Source organism: Oreochromis niloticus, linkage group LG15, assembly GCF_001858045.2.
Source record: "Oreochromis niloticus isolate F11D_XX linkage group LG15, O_niloticus_UMD_NMBU, whole genome shotgun sequence".
NCBI classification, from domain to species: Eukaryota; Metazoa; Chordata; class Actinopteri; order Cichliformes; family Cichlidae; genus Oreochromis; species Oreochromis niloticus.
Window position 1 is genome coordinate 15,672,952 of NC_031980.2, and position 12,594 is coordinate 15,685,545.

The 12,594-nt window shown below is 40.2% G+C and overlaps 1 protein-coding gene across 2 annotated transcripts in view; it reads right to left on the reverse strand.

Moving 5' to 3' along the window:
• Positions 1-1,005: 1,005 nt before the first annotated feature.
• Positions 1,006-12,594, reverse strand: part of rgs6 (regulator of G protein signaling 6) — a 101,112-nt gene continuing 89,523 nt past the window's right edge. For both annotated transcript variants that reach the window (XM_005475034.3, XM_005475033.4), the window contains exons 13-18: positions 11,052-11,162; positions 7,239-7,364; positions 5,049-5,235; positions 3,667-3,756; positions 3,059-3,112; positions 1,006-2,206 (exon numbers count right to left, since the gene is read on the reverse strand). In XM_005475034.3, the coding sequence (XP_005475091.1) occupies positions 2,156-2,206; positions 3,059-3,112; positions 3,667-3,756; positions 5,049-5,235; positions 7,239-7,364; positions 11,052-11,162 (619 nt within the window). In that variant the 3' untranslated portion in view covers positions 1,006-2,155. The remainder of the gene's footprint in view (positions 2,207-3,058; positions 3,113-3,666; positions 3,757-5,048; positions 5,236-7,238; positions 7,365-11,051; positions 11,163-12,594) is intronic.

Consider the following 12,594-nt stretch of genomic DNA (forward strand, 5'->3'; position numbering starts at 1 on the left):
TTAGATCCATAATAATTTGGCCACTCATTTTTACCCCTTGACTGTAAAAGGCTGATAAGGTATTGCCGTCAACTTTGTGAACACAATAACTTGAGATTGAGGCAGTGTACGATTTCTAAATCAATACCACAGGTGCATCTAGTAAAAATCTCAGACAAGTTACCAGTGACTTTGACCTCAAGGTCTTTTCAGTTATTTGGCCACTCCTAACGCTTTTACTCTTTCTTGTGGATTTTTGTTTTTTCAGCCTCCTTTACCTGCACTGACATCTGGCTGTCACCAAAATGAAGTTCAACATTTGGAATTAACGTGATTTATTCATCTGCTAAGTTTGTCATGGAATAACGAGGCAACAGCCTCAGTCAAACTGCTTGTCAAAATACTTTTGCTGAACCTCATGAATTAAAGCTGAAAGTCTGTACTTGAATCACATATTGCTGGATTTGAAACCCACTGTAGTGGTGTACAGAGGGAAATCTAAAAAAATATGCCTTATTTAAATATAACATGAAGAGGAAGATAAAAATATAAAAGGTAAAAAAAAAATTGTTTAATAAAACATCCACCAGATGGAGCTATTGCACTTCACAGCTATTACTAAGATGGCAAGATACTAAAAAGCTCCTTGTAGCATTAGATGTAATAATCAGTCTTTATTTCCTAAGCATCAAATTCAAGAGGGACAACACTTTAAAGCTGTACTGTTTAACAGTTAGGTTTTAATAGTACATTTCTAAAGCGTACTTGTTGCCCAGCTGTAATGGTTTTGCTCCACGTGCCAGCAAATGAGAGAAGGTGAGACGTTTAACCAGCACTTACAACCCAAAGGACACTAGGGGGCAGTATGTAACCACAAAGTGCAAAGACGCACCTGTTAGATGAAATTGCACTCAAAGTTCAAAATTTGGCATTTATTCCGGGTTCTTATTGGAAGTGTCATCTAATGCATTTTCTCTGTAAGAAGAAAGAAATGGACATGATGACATAAGGGTCCAAAACCCCATCTTTATTGTGCATTCCTCTTTTATTGTCATCTTTACATAAGGTGAAGAATGGTAAGAAGTCAGCCAAATAAACATTACTGTGGCTGCCTGCAGTGGAATGTTTAGAAGATAGAGTAAAGCCTAACCTTTATCCACCCACCCGTTTAAAGCAATACAACTGTTTGTAAACCTATCAACTTACCTTTTTATGACAAGATGTTCACCTCTGGGTGTCCACAACATATGTTTAGGGTAAAGTAATTATTGATTTGTAGATTAAGAATATGTCCAAATGATCAGGTCAACACTGATTTTGGTTTGCTTTCCAGGATACGTGTGGCCTTCGTGTTTGGTGCCCTTTACTTGGATTTAAAAGCAGACATTTCAGCTTGTGCTTGTACTAACTTCAGTATTAGTAGCTACTGTTGCACATACTAACACATACTATTGTACCAACTACAGTACTACATTACACAGCTATAAGTGCAGGGAGACAGACAAAAGCAGCAAGTGTGCTGATTTAAATGTGAGCGCACACAGTAACCAAGTAACAAGGCATTGGACATACAGAGGCATATCTTGTATCATACAATAGTAAGTTGATCTAAAAGCTTTAGTCAATCAGAAGGTGAGTGTACTACACCACCTGGCAGTCAATCGTCTGTAAACCGCTTTCCACGTTTCATTCCCTTATATCATCCTAGTGAATGATGAGATAAAACAGCTAGCTACAGCATTTAATCTAAGTCTCGTTTGACATCTGTCAAGGCATTCAAGCATTCTGTGTTTATATCACTGAAAGTAAAAGCAATAGCCTCTTCAGCTACTATATTAACATGAGAGTAGATAGAGAGAAACAACTGAGCCCGGCTTTCCTTAGTACAGCTGATTTTTGTAGAAACTTCCTAAGAGAAGTAGCATTGTTTATCATCTACACTGTGACAGCACTGGTGTCAGGTCTGGTGACTTATTGCATGCTGTCGGTCCGCTTGAACTGATCTGAGGTGAGTTTCACATGTGGTAGTAGTCCAATCCAGTGGTGTAAGCTTGTTTGGCGCCCTTATCCACCTCCCACAGCTACACAAGCACACCCCAGGGTCCTTTTCCACCTGCTTCCCATAGGTAAGCAGCTCTTCCGGGTATGGTTCCACCTATTCTTCATCCAGGCCTTGTCAGGATGACTGCATGAGGCCCGTCAGTCGTTTGCCCGTCAATGACTTGCCCTGGAAAAGAAGAGTCTTCGTTTAAAGGTTTTTTTCTCAAGATTTCTAAGGAGCTAAGGAGAAAAAGAAGGACGACCTGCATGCACATACAGCTTTGTCTGCAAAAAATATATTAAACCTCAAGGTGAGAATACATTATATTAGCCCTGAAAAAAGGGGAAAAAAACAGTAACACAATGAGAGATGCCTTAGGGAGCTCCAAGCTCACCATATTAAGTCCAATAAGACTTAACATTTATTTTTTCTTCTTTGATATCTAGCTCATAATGTGTCTGCAGAGAAATGCATATTTGGTCACAGTTCCATGTCTTTGCACACCAAAGGCTTCATCCGTTGAACTGAAAGAAATGATGCATTTCATAAAGCAAAAACAAACATGGCAACACATGGCAAATGGCACCCCAAAGCGAACACTGAAGAATACAGAAATCACTCAAACCGCTTAGCTGTAATTTTACATTGTAATCGTTTTGCATGCATCCTGCCTCTTCCCTTGTTCTCAGCCACGCAGTTAGGCAAACTAATTTGTATAATGGACAGTCATTTATTAATCAATACACCATTCTTTTAAACCATTGTTTAAAAAAAGAAAATATCCCCTGAATTCCCAAATGCATGCAATGACTCATCAAACTCTTTGTAGGTGCAAAATGATCTAATGACTGCAAAAAATACTTTAGCACAGATGTACAATTAAAAAAAGTTTGTTAAAGTAGCTGTAATAAATTTTCCATTTCTCTGGATTTACATCCAAAATCATTCTAATAAAAATAAATAAATCTGACAGCAGCAGTGTGCAGTACAACTTAGTACAGTGCTTTGAGTTAAAACCAGACGCAGCGGGACACTCACCACACTGCGAGTGAACTTCTCCAGGGAGGTGCGTCGGCCCTGCTCCGTTTCAGGCTAGAGTCGAGCAAAAAGTAAAGAGTGTGAGAGTTCAACTCTTTCAAAGCCAAAATTGCATCTTTCACATTAAGAGTCAGTTCGCAAAAATTGCACAAGATTGCAGGCATACTTTTAAACATTACTGACATTACAGTAATTGCTGGAAAATACTATACCGTATTCCACTTTCTTTTCGAAAAAGGGCTGTTAGCGGTCGTCTCAGCAATTTAGCTGACTGAATGCGGTGCACCCCTCATGCCTCATTAATGCCTCTAGCAGGGCCAGCTCTGGCTCAGGAGGTAAAGCAGGTTGCCCATCAATCCAGTGTCAAATATGTCAAAATGCCCTTTGACATATTCACAAATTATACTCGATCTCAATGTGTGTGACTGTTACAGTGCTGTGTGTGCACTTTGAGCAGTCATTAAGTCACAAAGACTGCTCCACTTATCTCTACCAAGTAAAGTCTGGGAGCCTGCCTTAGTCCCAGCTTCACCGATGCTAATGTTCAATGATGCAGCTTCTGTATGTCCACAGAGAGTAATTCATAAATAGATGACAGAGTCACTTACTTTCTTCCTCGCCATCAGAAGGTCCTGGTACAGGTTGGAGCGTAGGAAACGTGAATAGCTGTCACTTTTCATCAGCTTGTAGATGTGGTCCTTAGAGGTCAGAAAGATGGGATACACGGCAAGTAAGAAGGAGAAGTTTGTTTTGGATGGATGGCGGTGCAATTCTGCTATGTTTATATATAACTATGTGTCAATGATGTACAAAACTTTCCAACTCAAGCAGAGTAAACTGAACAAGACCCTCTCAGCGGGAGAGGATGATTGAGGCACACTGCCAGGTAACTGACAGGAGAAATCTTTTCTTTATTTAACTCGTCCCATATAAGCCTGTGACACGAGACGAAATTTAATAGATGCTACACAGCGCCCAGTACTCCCATCCTCCCCCCCCATGCCCATTTATCTCCCAATGAGGCGTATTCTCTGGAAATCACTCCACAATATAAAGCCATTAGTTGATACTGGTGAAGCATGTAAGAAAGACAAATGGAGCAGACAATAGTGTGGGACAGAGCTTCTGAAAGAAGCACAGAAGACCCACAGAGTTATAAAATAAACCAACTTAAGTTGGAATGTAGAATAGAGCCTTGTGGTAATACTCTTGACCTCAAGCAGGCCTGTTTGGAGCCAATCACATAACTGGGGAATCCTGATAAACAGGAAATGACTGAAGCTTATCCCAGCTGTCATAGTATAGGTCAATAGTCTATTGCAGGGCTAGCACATGGAGACAGACAACCATTCACACAATTAGGTCATTTAGAATTAAACTAACATGCAAGTCTTTGGACTTTGAGAGGAAGCTGGGATCATGGACCAATAGGGAAGCATGGCGGTGCAGTAGTTAGCATTGTTGTTGCCCAGCAACACGGTCCTGGGTTCAAATCTGCTGACTGGCTGGGGCCTTGCTATGCAAGGCCGGTCTTCTTTACTTTTTCAAAAGTCACTCCAAAGGATATGAGGAGTGTATTTGCAGTGTAAATGTGTTGCAATCACTGATCAAAAATAGGGACATTTTTCTCAGTAGTGAGAGCAAACTGAAATAAATGCAATTTGCTACATGACTCCTTTTCTAGTAGTTCACCTTTTATATTCTATGAGGACTACTGAATTTCAGTTCAGCCAGACAAGTTTCAGCTGGCATTTGCAAAAACGTTGAATAAATCTGGACAGGATTTTAAGAACAGGTTCTTTTTTTCCCCTCATGCTCTTTTGAATGTATTGCCAGTCATATAATTTTCTATATGTAGGTTGAAAGAGGTTGATATATTGTTATATCAGCACCACTTTAAAACCCTGTGAAGTCCGACTGGTTTTATAATTTTCAAGTTCGAATAATTTTACTTGAGCTCAAATGCACTACGTGCTTCTCTGCTTCTCACCTGTGCGTCTTCGTAGCTGTATCGTCCAGGGTCTTTCAGGTTTTGGCTGGTGCGTTCGTAGCTGTGGGAGTCCAGGTTGATGGAGCTGGGCGCTCCCTCTGCCAGGAACTCTGCCCAGATGTCCTGTGCCCTCTGTGCAACTTCATGCTGAGGTATCCTCTTTAACTCCTGTACAGCCAGCCAGAACCTGCAACAGCACAAATAGAAACACACATCAGTGGCATAGACCTTTAAATCTGCATGCTAAACATGTAACTGGTGATAACTTATCTTTAGATAGATTAGTGAGTTTAGGACAGTGAAAGCTATCTGTATGACTAGGGCGGTAAAATTAAAAGTGAAACCTTCCTGCAAAGTAAACAATTTTCTCGAAACATGTCAGTATCCAGAACATTGTCTTACATGTATTTGATTTCTTTCTTTCTAAAATGCTCTTAAAACTTTCTCCTCCTTTCCTCGACGACACATGAGAATAATTTTCTTTTAAATATTGACACAGAAAAAAAACTTAAACTGTGTTAAATACCAGGGGCAGCAGAGAAGCAGACTGCCTCCAATATTAGTTTCTATCTATATTGATCTGTGGACTGGTTTAGCAATATAGAGCGAAGCACCTCTGGGGTATGCTTTGCTCACTCGCTCTCTATTTCTCAATAACTGACACTCTCTCTTTCTGTGCCACTCCTCCAAAAGCTCCCTCATAAAACCAAAAGCAATTAAGGGTCCAGAAGAAGAGAACAACAGATGGAGGTGAGGAGACTGGTGGCGTAGCTGAAGGGTGAACAGCGATGTGAGTGTATGCCCTCCCGGTCTGGATCTCACCCTGCTTATGTGTGTGTGTTTTTTTTCTCTGTAGTGCATCTCCCCCTGGCTCAGAGGTATCAACAACCTCCATACTATCAGTTCATCCCCAGACTCTCATTCCTAACACGTTTCTGTCTCTCTCGCTAGATTTCAGAGATGCTTCATCTCCGTCTCCCACCCACACACTATAAAAACACCCACTTATTGCTGCATAGGTGCATAAAGGACTAAATGTGACAGTGCCTAGTGTGTAAATTTGTATTTAATGTGAGCTGTAAACCATTACAAGAACAAGTCAAAGAAATCAAAAACATTCACGGACCTAAAATTTTAACAGGCAGATTGAGGAAAAGTTGCCACGAGCCTAAAAACACGAGATTTGAAATGCTTTGTGTCATGTGATGGATCGTCAGGCTAGCAGTTTCTCTTAGTATGCTTACTGCCGGTGCTCTACACCTCTGTATTTGATGTGCAGACAGAAGTAAAGTAGTTCTGTGAAATCTTATTTCCCTTTGAAGCTTTCCTTTAAGGCACGACAACGTCTTAAAATATGTCTTAAATGCATAGGAGGAGTGTGTGGTCGTCTGTTTAAAGAGGCCCTGTGATAAGAGTGCGTTGTGTACCCTGCACCTCACCCAGCAGAGCCAGCTGGGACAGGCTCTACTGCTGCTATGACTTTTAATTGAATAAGCAGTTAAGAAAATTGATGTGTACTTCATTAGCTCAGTCTTGCTATTTTTATCCCAGGTTCTCCAGCAGAGCTGTAAGGCTGCATCTTTTTCTTCTCTTCGATACAACATTGTTTTTGGTGATAAGACCTTTCAAAAAACTGTTTTTATCTTAGATTTATCCTACAGAGTAAACAAAACACTAGAAGAGATACATCTGCATAACATTGTAGCTCAGTATCGCTCCTTTCTAATACTCTTTTCTTTTTCCGAAATTTTGATGAGCAGAATTTTAGTGTGGTTTGTGTGCTTCTCTTTAAGTGTTCTAGGTATCTAAAAACTGGCAAACCTTCACTTGATTGCTCTTCCATGTTCCAAGTGGGTTGAAATGGTAGGTTGGAACAATGAGGTTGCCAAGAAGAAATAATTTCTGCCTATTTTCAGAGAAGTGAAAGCTTTTGATCGACTCTTATGCTCTCCTCACGTTGTTAAAGGGGAGCTGCACAACTGAATGGCTTCAATTTTATCCTATGAAGCACAGAGGATTTCTTATAATGCAGAATAAGCTGTCTTTAAAAATTCACCACAAAATCTTTGCTTGTGCACCACTTGCCTTTCTTCATTAATTGAGTTAAGTACAGCGTGGTTAAAAAGAGCAGGAAAAATATCACTTGAACATACAACAGTGGAAATGATGACTGAAAGATATTTTGCTCACCTGAGATTCTCTGAGCTAAACTCTGATTCTAGAAACTTGAGGAAAAGCTCCTGCCCTGCTGGATCTTTCAAGGCGTCCTCCAGAGAGAAGCCCCACTTCTTCACCCTCTGCTGACTGGGCTCCTTACTGGGAAAGATGTTAAGAGGGATTGGCAGTTTATTGTTTTTTTATATATATATATATATATATATATATATATATATATATATATATATATAGAGAGAGAGAGAGATAGAGAGAGAGAGAGAGAGAGAGAGAGAGAGAGAGAGAGCGATAGAGATAGATATAGATAGATCTATATCTATATATATATATAGATCTATATCTATATCTATAGATCTATATCTATATAGATCTATATCTATATAGATCTATATCTATATATCTATCTATATAGATCTATATCTCTCTATATCTATATCTATATCTATATATATATATATATATAATTTTACAGCCCCTCTATAAAAATATCTGTGGTTCCAAAATTGCCAGTACAATTTATTTGTTTTCCCCTCAAATTAAGCTGAAAAATCTGTAGTATTCATAAAACTCTACTTTCAATATGTTTTTGACAATAGTTACAATGTCCGTAAAAAATGAAGAAAAATGAAGAATGAAACCAGTGAGACTTAATTACAGCTGGGAAAGTGTGGACAGATCTAAAAAGTGAAAACAGAGGAAAGATAAAGATAGAGATGAGACATTAAAACTGCAAAATCCTCCTGATCTTTGGGACTTATGAAAGGGTCTGATGTGGATGTGATACTGGTTTATGAAAAGCTGCACATTATAACAGTGCTCATCTGAAATCCAATCTCTACAATCTCTGCAGGGAATATGTTCTCTTATCCTGCAATTAATCAATTCAGATGAATTATTAAGCTACATTAGGCACAGTGATTATGTGTCTGATCTAATGAATTCCTGCGTATTTAGGAGTTCCAAGCATAGTGCACCTTGTTGAAAGCACTACTTTTCTTTATATGTTTAATAATTTGGTAGCTAGGCAGTTAATTTGTTTGATCGGTCTTAAATGTGCTTTCCTTGATTTGGGCTGAGTGATCTGTAAATGTCCTTCCCTAGTTCAAAAATTCTCTCCCAAAGCAATTAGTGCTTGACCGATACTCAGTCAGACTTCGGCTTTACAAGAAAAAAAAATCACACATGTATAGCAGCTACACGCCTCTGGAGCGCGAGTCGCAAGTTTTATTCCCACCTGGGGCATCTGTATCCAATAAGGGTCCTAGACTCGACCCTCCATGCTATATGAAGTCATGCCGATACCCAACATCCACATTGACAGCGAACAACTAGTAGCTCAGTGTTCCAACATTTAGAGGAAAGGACTGTTCTCAAAGCTAGAGACTGACGAGGTACAACACACATGCTATGGCAAGGGGGAGCCAGGACGACAGGTCAGGGGGGAGATATCATGACCCCCCCACCCAAGATTGGGTACCAAGTGCTTGGTATCCGTCTCCTTGAGTGCGAGAGTCCTGAAAGATAGGATCATGGCGAAGCTTGACTTGACTATGTGCTAAGATGGATCAATACACGAGGAGATGCTCTCCCCACTACTGTTCTGCATATGTCTGAACCCGCTATGGATACGGAATTGAGTTGTCAGCCATCCTCCTGTGGATTTCATCAAACTGTATGCCAAGAACGGGACATCGATTCACTGATCCACACCAGCAGCAATGACATCGGAATGTTGTTCGGGCTAGAGATGAAGGTGGTCAGAACTTAGGGGATTGAACTACCAGACAAACATTGCAGACATAGAGGATCCCGCAGACAAATGGTGGCCTATTCATGGTACCTGTAGAGGGTCAATCAACGCCTACTAATAAGATGGCCAAAGGAGGAGATAGAGGCCACTGACATCAAGACAAGGAAGCTCCAAGCAAGGAGGGTTTCACCTCAAGTCCAGCACCCTGAGGCTGTATGCTAAGGGGAAGGAAGGAGGCCAGGGACTGGTGAGTGTCAGCACCACAGTCCAGGATGAGACAAAATACATCAGGAAGATGGCCCCAACCAACTGTGTGAAGATTGAATACCTCAGGCAGAAGAAAGCTGAGGAGGAGGAGGAAGATCATGGAATCCAATCAATGGCTCGACAAAGCTTGACTGAAAGACCGCAATAGTCAGGCACTAATCATGGCAGCACAGGAGCAAGCTCTGAGTACATAGAGGCTGGGGTCTACCACACCAGGCAAGACTTCATGTGCAGGCTGTGTAAATGGGCCGAGTATGGCGTGGAAGTCCCTAGGTCAAAATGGGAGACGCCCCCTAGTGTGGTGGAGAATGACCAAGCTAAGATCCTGTGGGACTTCTAGATACAGACGGACAAAATGGTGGTGGCTAACCAACCGGATATAGTGGTGGTAGACAAGCGGAAGAAGACGGCCGTAGTGATAGATGTAACGATAATGAATGATAGGAACATCAGGAAGAAGCAACACGAGAAGCTTGAGAAGTACCAAGAGCTTGAGAAGATGTGGAAAGTGAAGGTAACAGCGGTCCCAGGGGTAATCGGAGCACTAGGTGCGGTGACTCCGAAGCTAAGCGAGTGGCTCCAGCAGATCTCAGGAGCAACATCGGAGATCTCTGTCCTAGAAGAGCGCAGTTCTAGGAACAGCTAAGTTACTGCACCTTCAAGCTCCCTGGCCTCTGGTAGAGGATCCGAACTTGAAGGATAGACCACCCGCAGGGGAGGGAGGGGAATTTTAAAATGTTATTATATATATATATAAAGTAAAAAAAGATTCTTACAAACTTGTCCAAGATACTGAAGTTGCCCCCTGATGCATGCAACAAAGTGTGTTTGAATGTTGGGAAAAAACACTTGTATTTATGTGTATGTGAATGAGGCTTGTTACAGCAGTAAGATGGTGCTTTGAGTTTTCAAAGACCATTTAGTATTTAAGTTAGGAGAATTAGATTAGATTAGATAAAACTTTATTAATCCCTCGGGTGGGTTCCTCCGGGAAATTCGGTTTCCAGTAGCACAACACCAACAGAAGTTGCAGAATGTGAGCAGAAATATACCATATATACACATATATAAATACAGAGACATATATAAATAGAATAAATAGGAATAAGAATACAAGGGAATTGCACATTTCAAGTATTATGAGTCTATTGTACCTTTAGTTATTAACAAAAGTATTGCACAGTGAAAAGGCACTACAGCTTAGTTGTGCAGTGAAATTTCTCCTATCGACATCGTTTAAATTTTTGAGTTGTGAATCAGGGTTAAAAATAAGCTGATAAGTAGCAAAAAGAAATACTTTGGAATGAAAGTCGATCATCAACAATCATTTCTTCAAAGACTTTGTCAGGACTTGCCTGCTGTCAGCAACTATATGATCAAGGGCAGCACATGGAGTGCGTTCACACTTGAATTTGCCTTTTGTGAAATTGGTTTCGGTCTGGTTAATATTTACCTGCAAAGGGGGGTGCGGTGTGAGCTTTCACACCACACACACCTGAGATTGTTTAAATGTTTGAGCAACTAATCAGAAATAAAAAAAAAAGAAGAAAGGGTCGAATAGGTGTCGTTGAAAAGAACTCCCTTCCCCTATGGGCTCTATGTGAAATTGGTTTTGAGATTTACACACCAAAAGGCAAAAAGGAAGGTTATAGGTTACAGAGCCCGACAACAGAAAAAGTTGTTTGGAAATTATTTTAAAATAATCAATGCAAACACTTTCCTCTAAAAATACCATGATTATGAAAACAACAAAAACAACAAAAACAGCACGCAGAGACATATCTTGAAATATCCACTGACAGTGATCGTACCTAGCCTCCAAATCCCAGAAAGTGGGGTCATCGCTGGTCCAGGGGTTGGATGGTTCAGGTGATGTCACAAATGGGTCATACTCCAAGTACTGCTCAGTGTAGGCTATCAGACTGAAACACAACAGCAACAACACACATGGACACACATGACAAAGGAAAGGAGCGAGCGAGGCATTAGCTTGTCATATGTTTAGAGACAGCAGTGACGTGCTGATGATTTGAGGTAAATTTTAATGGTGAACTACATGTTTTTCTGCAGTAAAATTAAGAAACTGATGTATAAAAAGATAAATATTTAAAAAGGAAAATCAGCTTTGACAAAAAACATTTAATTTCAGGTGCAGACCGCCTACTTGTCTTGAGTAGTCTGAGACAAACAGTAAGTGAGAGACAGAGTGAAGCAGAATGCAGTTCACAACAACAGCAACACTGTGCAGAAAATGTTTTCCTTCTCACAGATTAAACAATAATGCAAGAATCCCCAATAACATACAAATTATATGTACTACAACTTCGCTGCACTGCCAACGCATGACCTCAAGCTGTACGAAGGTGAGGAAAAACACATAACTTCTCTTTACAGTAGTAATATCCTTCTAACCCTGCGGTACAAAAACGTCATATCTAGCTATGACTTTTCGATTTACATATTACAACACATGAAAATATGAGCTATATACATAAAAAGAAAAACAAAAATATAAAAAAATTACAAAAAAACTGCAGAAACTCCATTTACTTATGTGTTTCCAGACCTTTTATTTTTGATGCTGATTCCAGAAAGTTTTAAATTTACTAACAAATAAATGCAATTCCAGATACCAGGATACCAGGATCCATAAAAAACATAGACACCAGGCCAACAGAAGTTATAGAAGCTCAATACAATATACAGTACATTCTGTAACAGCAATGAGCAAGATAAGCAGGGTATCAGGACCACGGACAGAGACAGCATCGGCCCAGAGTTTGTTTGGATGTTCCTGTGCAGAGTTCTCTGAAATGAGCAACAATGTAGCAGAAACTTGATGTTCACCTGAGGATGCCACCTACAAGAGCTGCCCAGCCATGAAAATCACATTTCCCCTGCACAGTTTAGTGCTGTTGTTAATGCCAGGGGAAGTTTAGAAGCAGAGCACTGGTGACTTTTACACACCAAATACCTCAGCACTTGGCGACCCTAATCTGTAATTAAACTCTTCCCTCTTGCAATAGTACTACATAAAGTTGATTGTGGAAGGAATTTCTTGAACTGACTTGATGCAACACTTGCATCCTTATTATAATACCTGACTAAAATTCATTGAGTGAGACTGTGAGAGCGACCCGTTCCTTTGCAAATGTTTGTAAGGATATTATAAGCTTGTGGCAATGGGACTGAAAACAATGCTGTGTGTGGCCCAGTACTTATGTCCACATAGTGTAGTTAAAGACTTGTTCTCCGTTGAAGTTCAAATCATTAAACAGGGAAAGATGGTTGAAACTGTACAGTGAGCAGTTTTTTAAAAGACTACAAAAACACAATGTTTTTGTTCTTAATGTG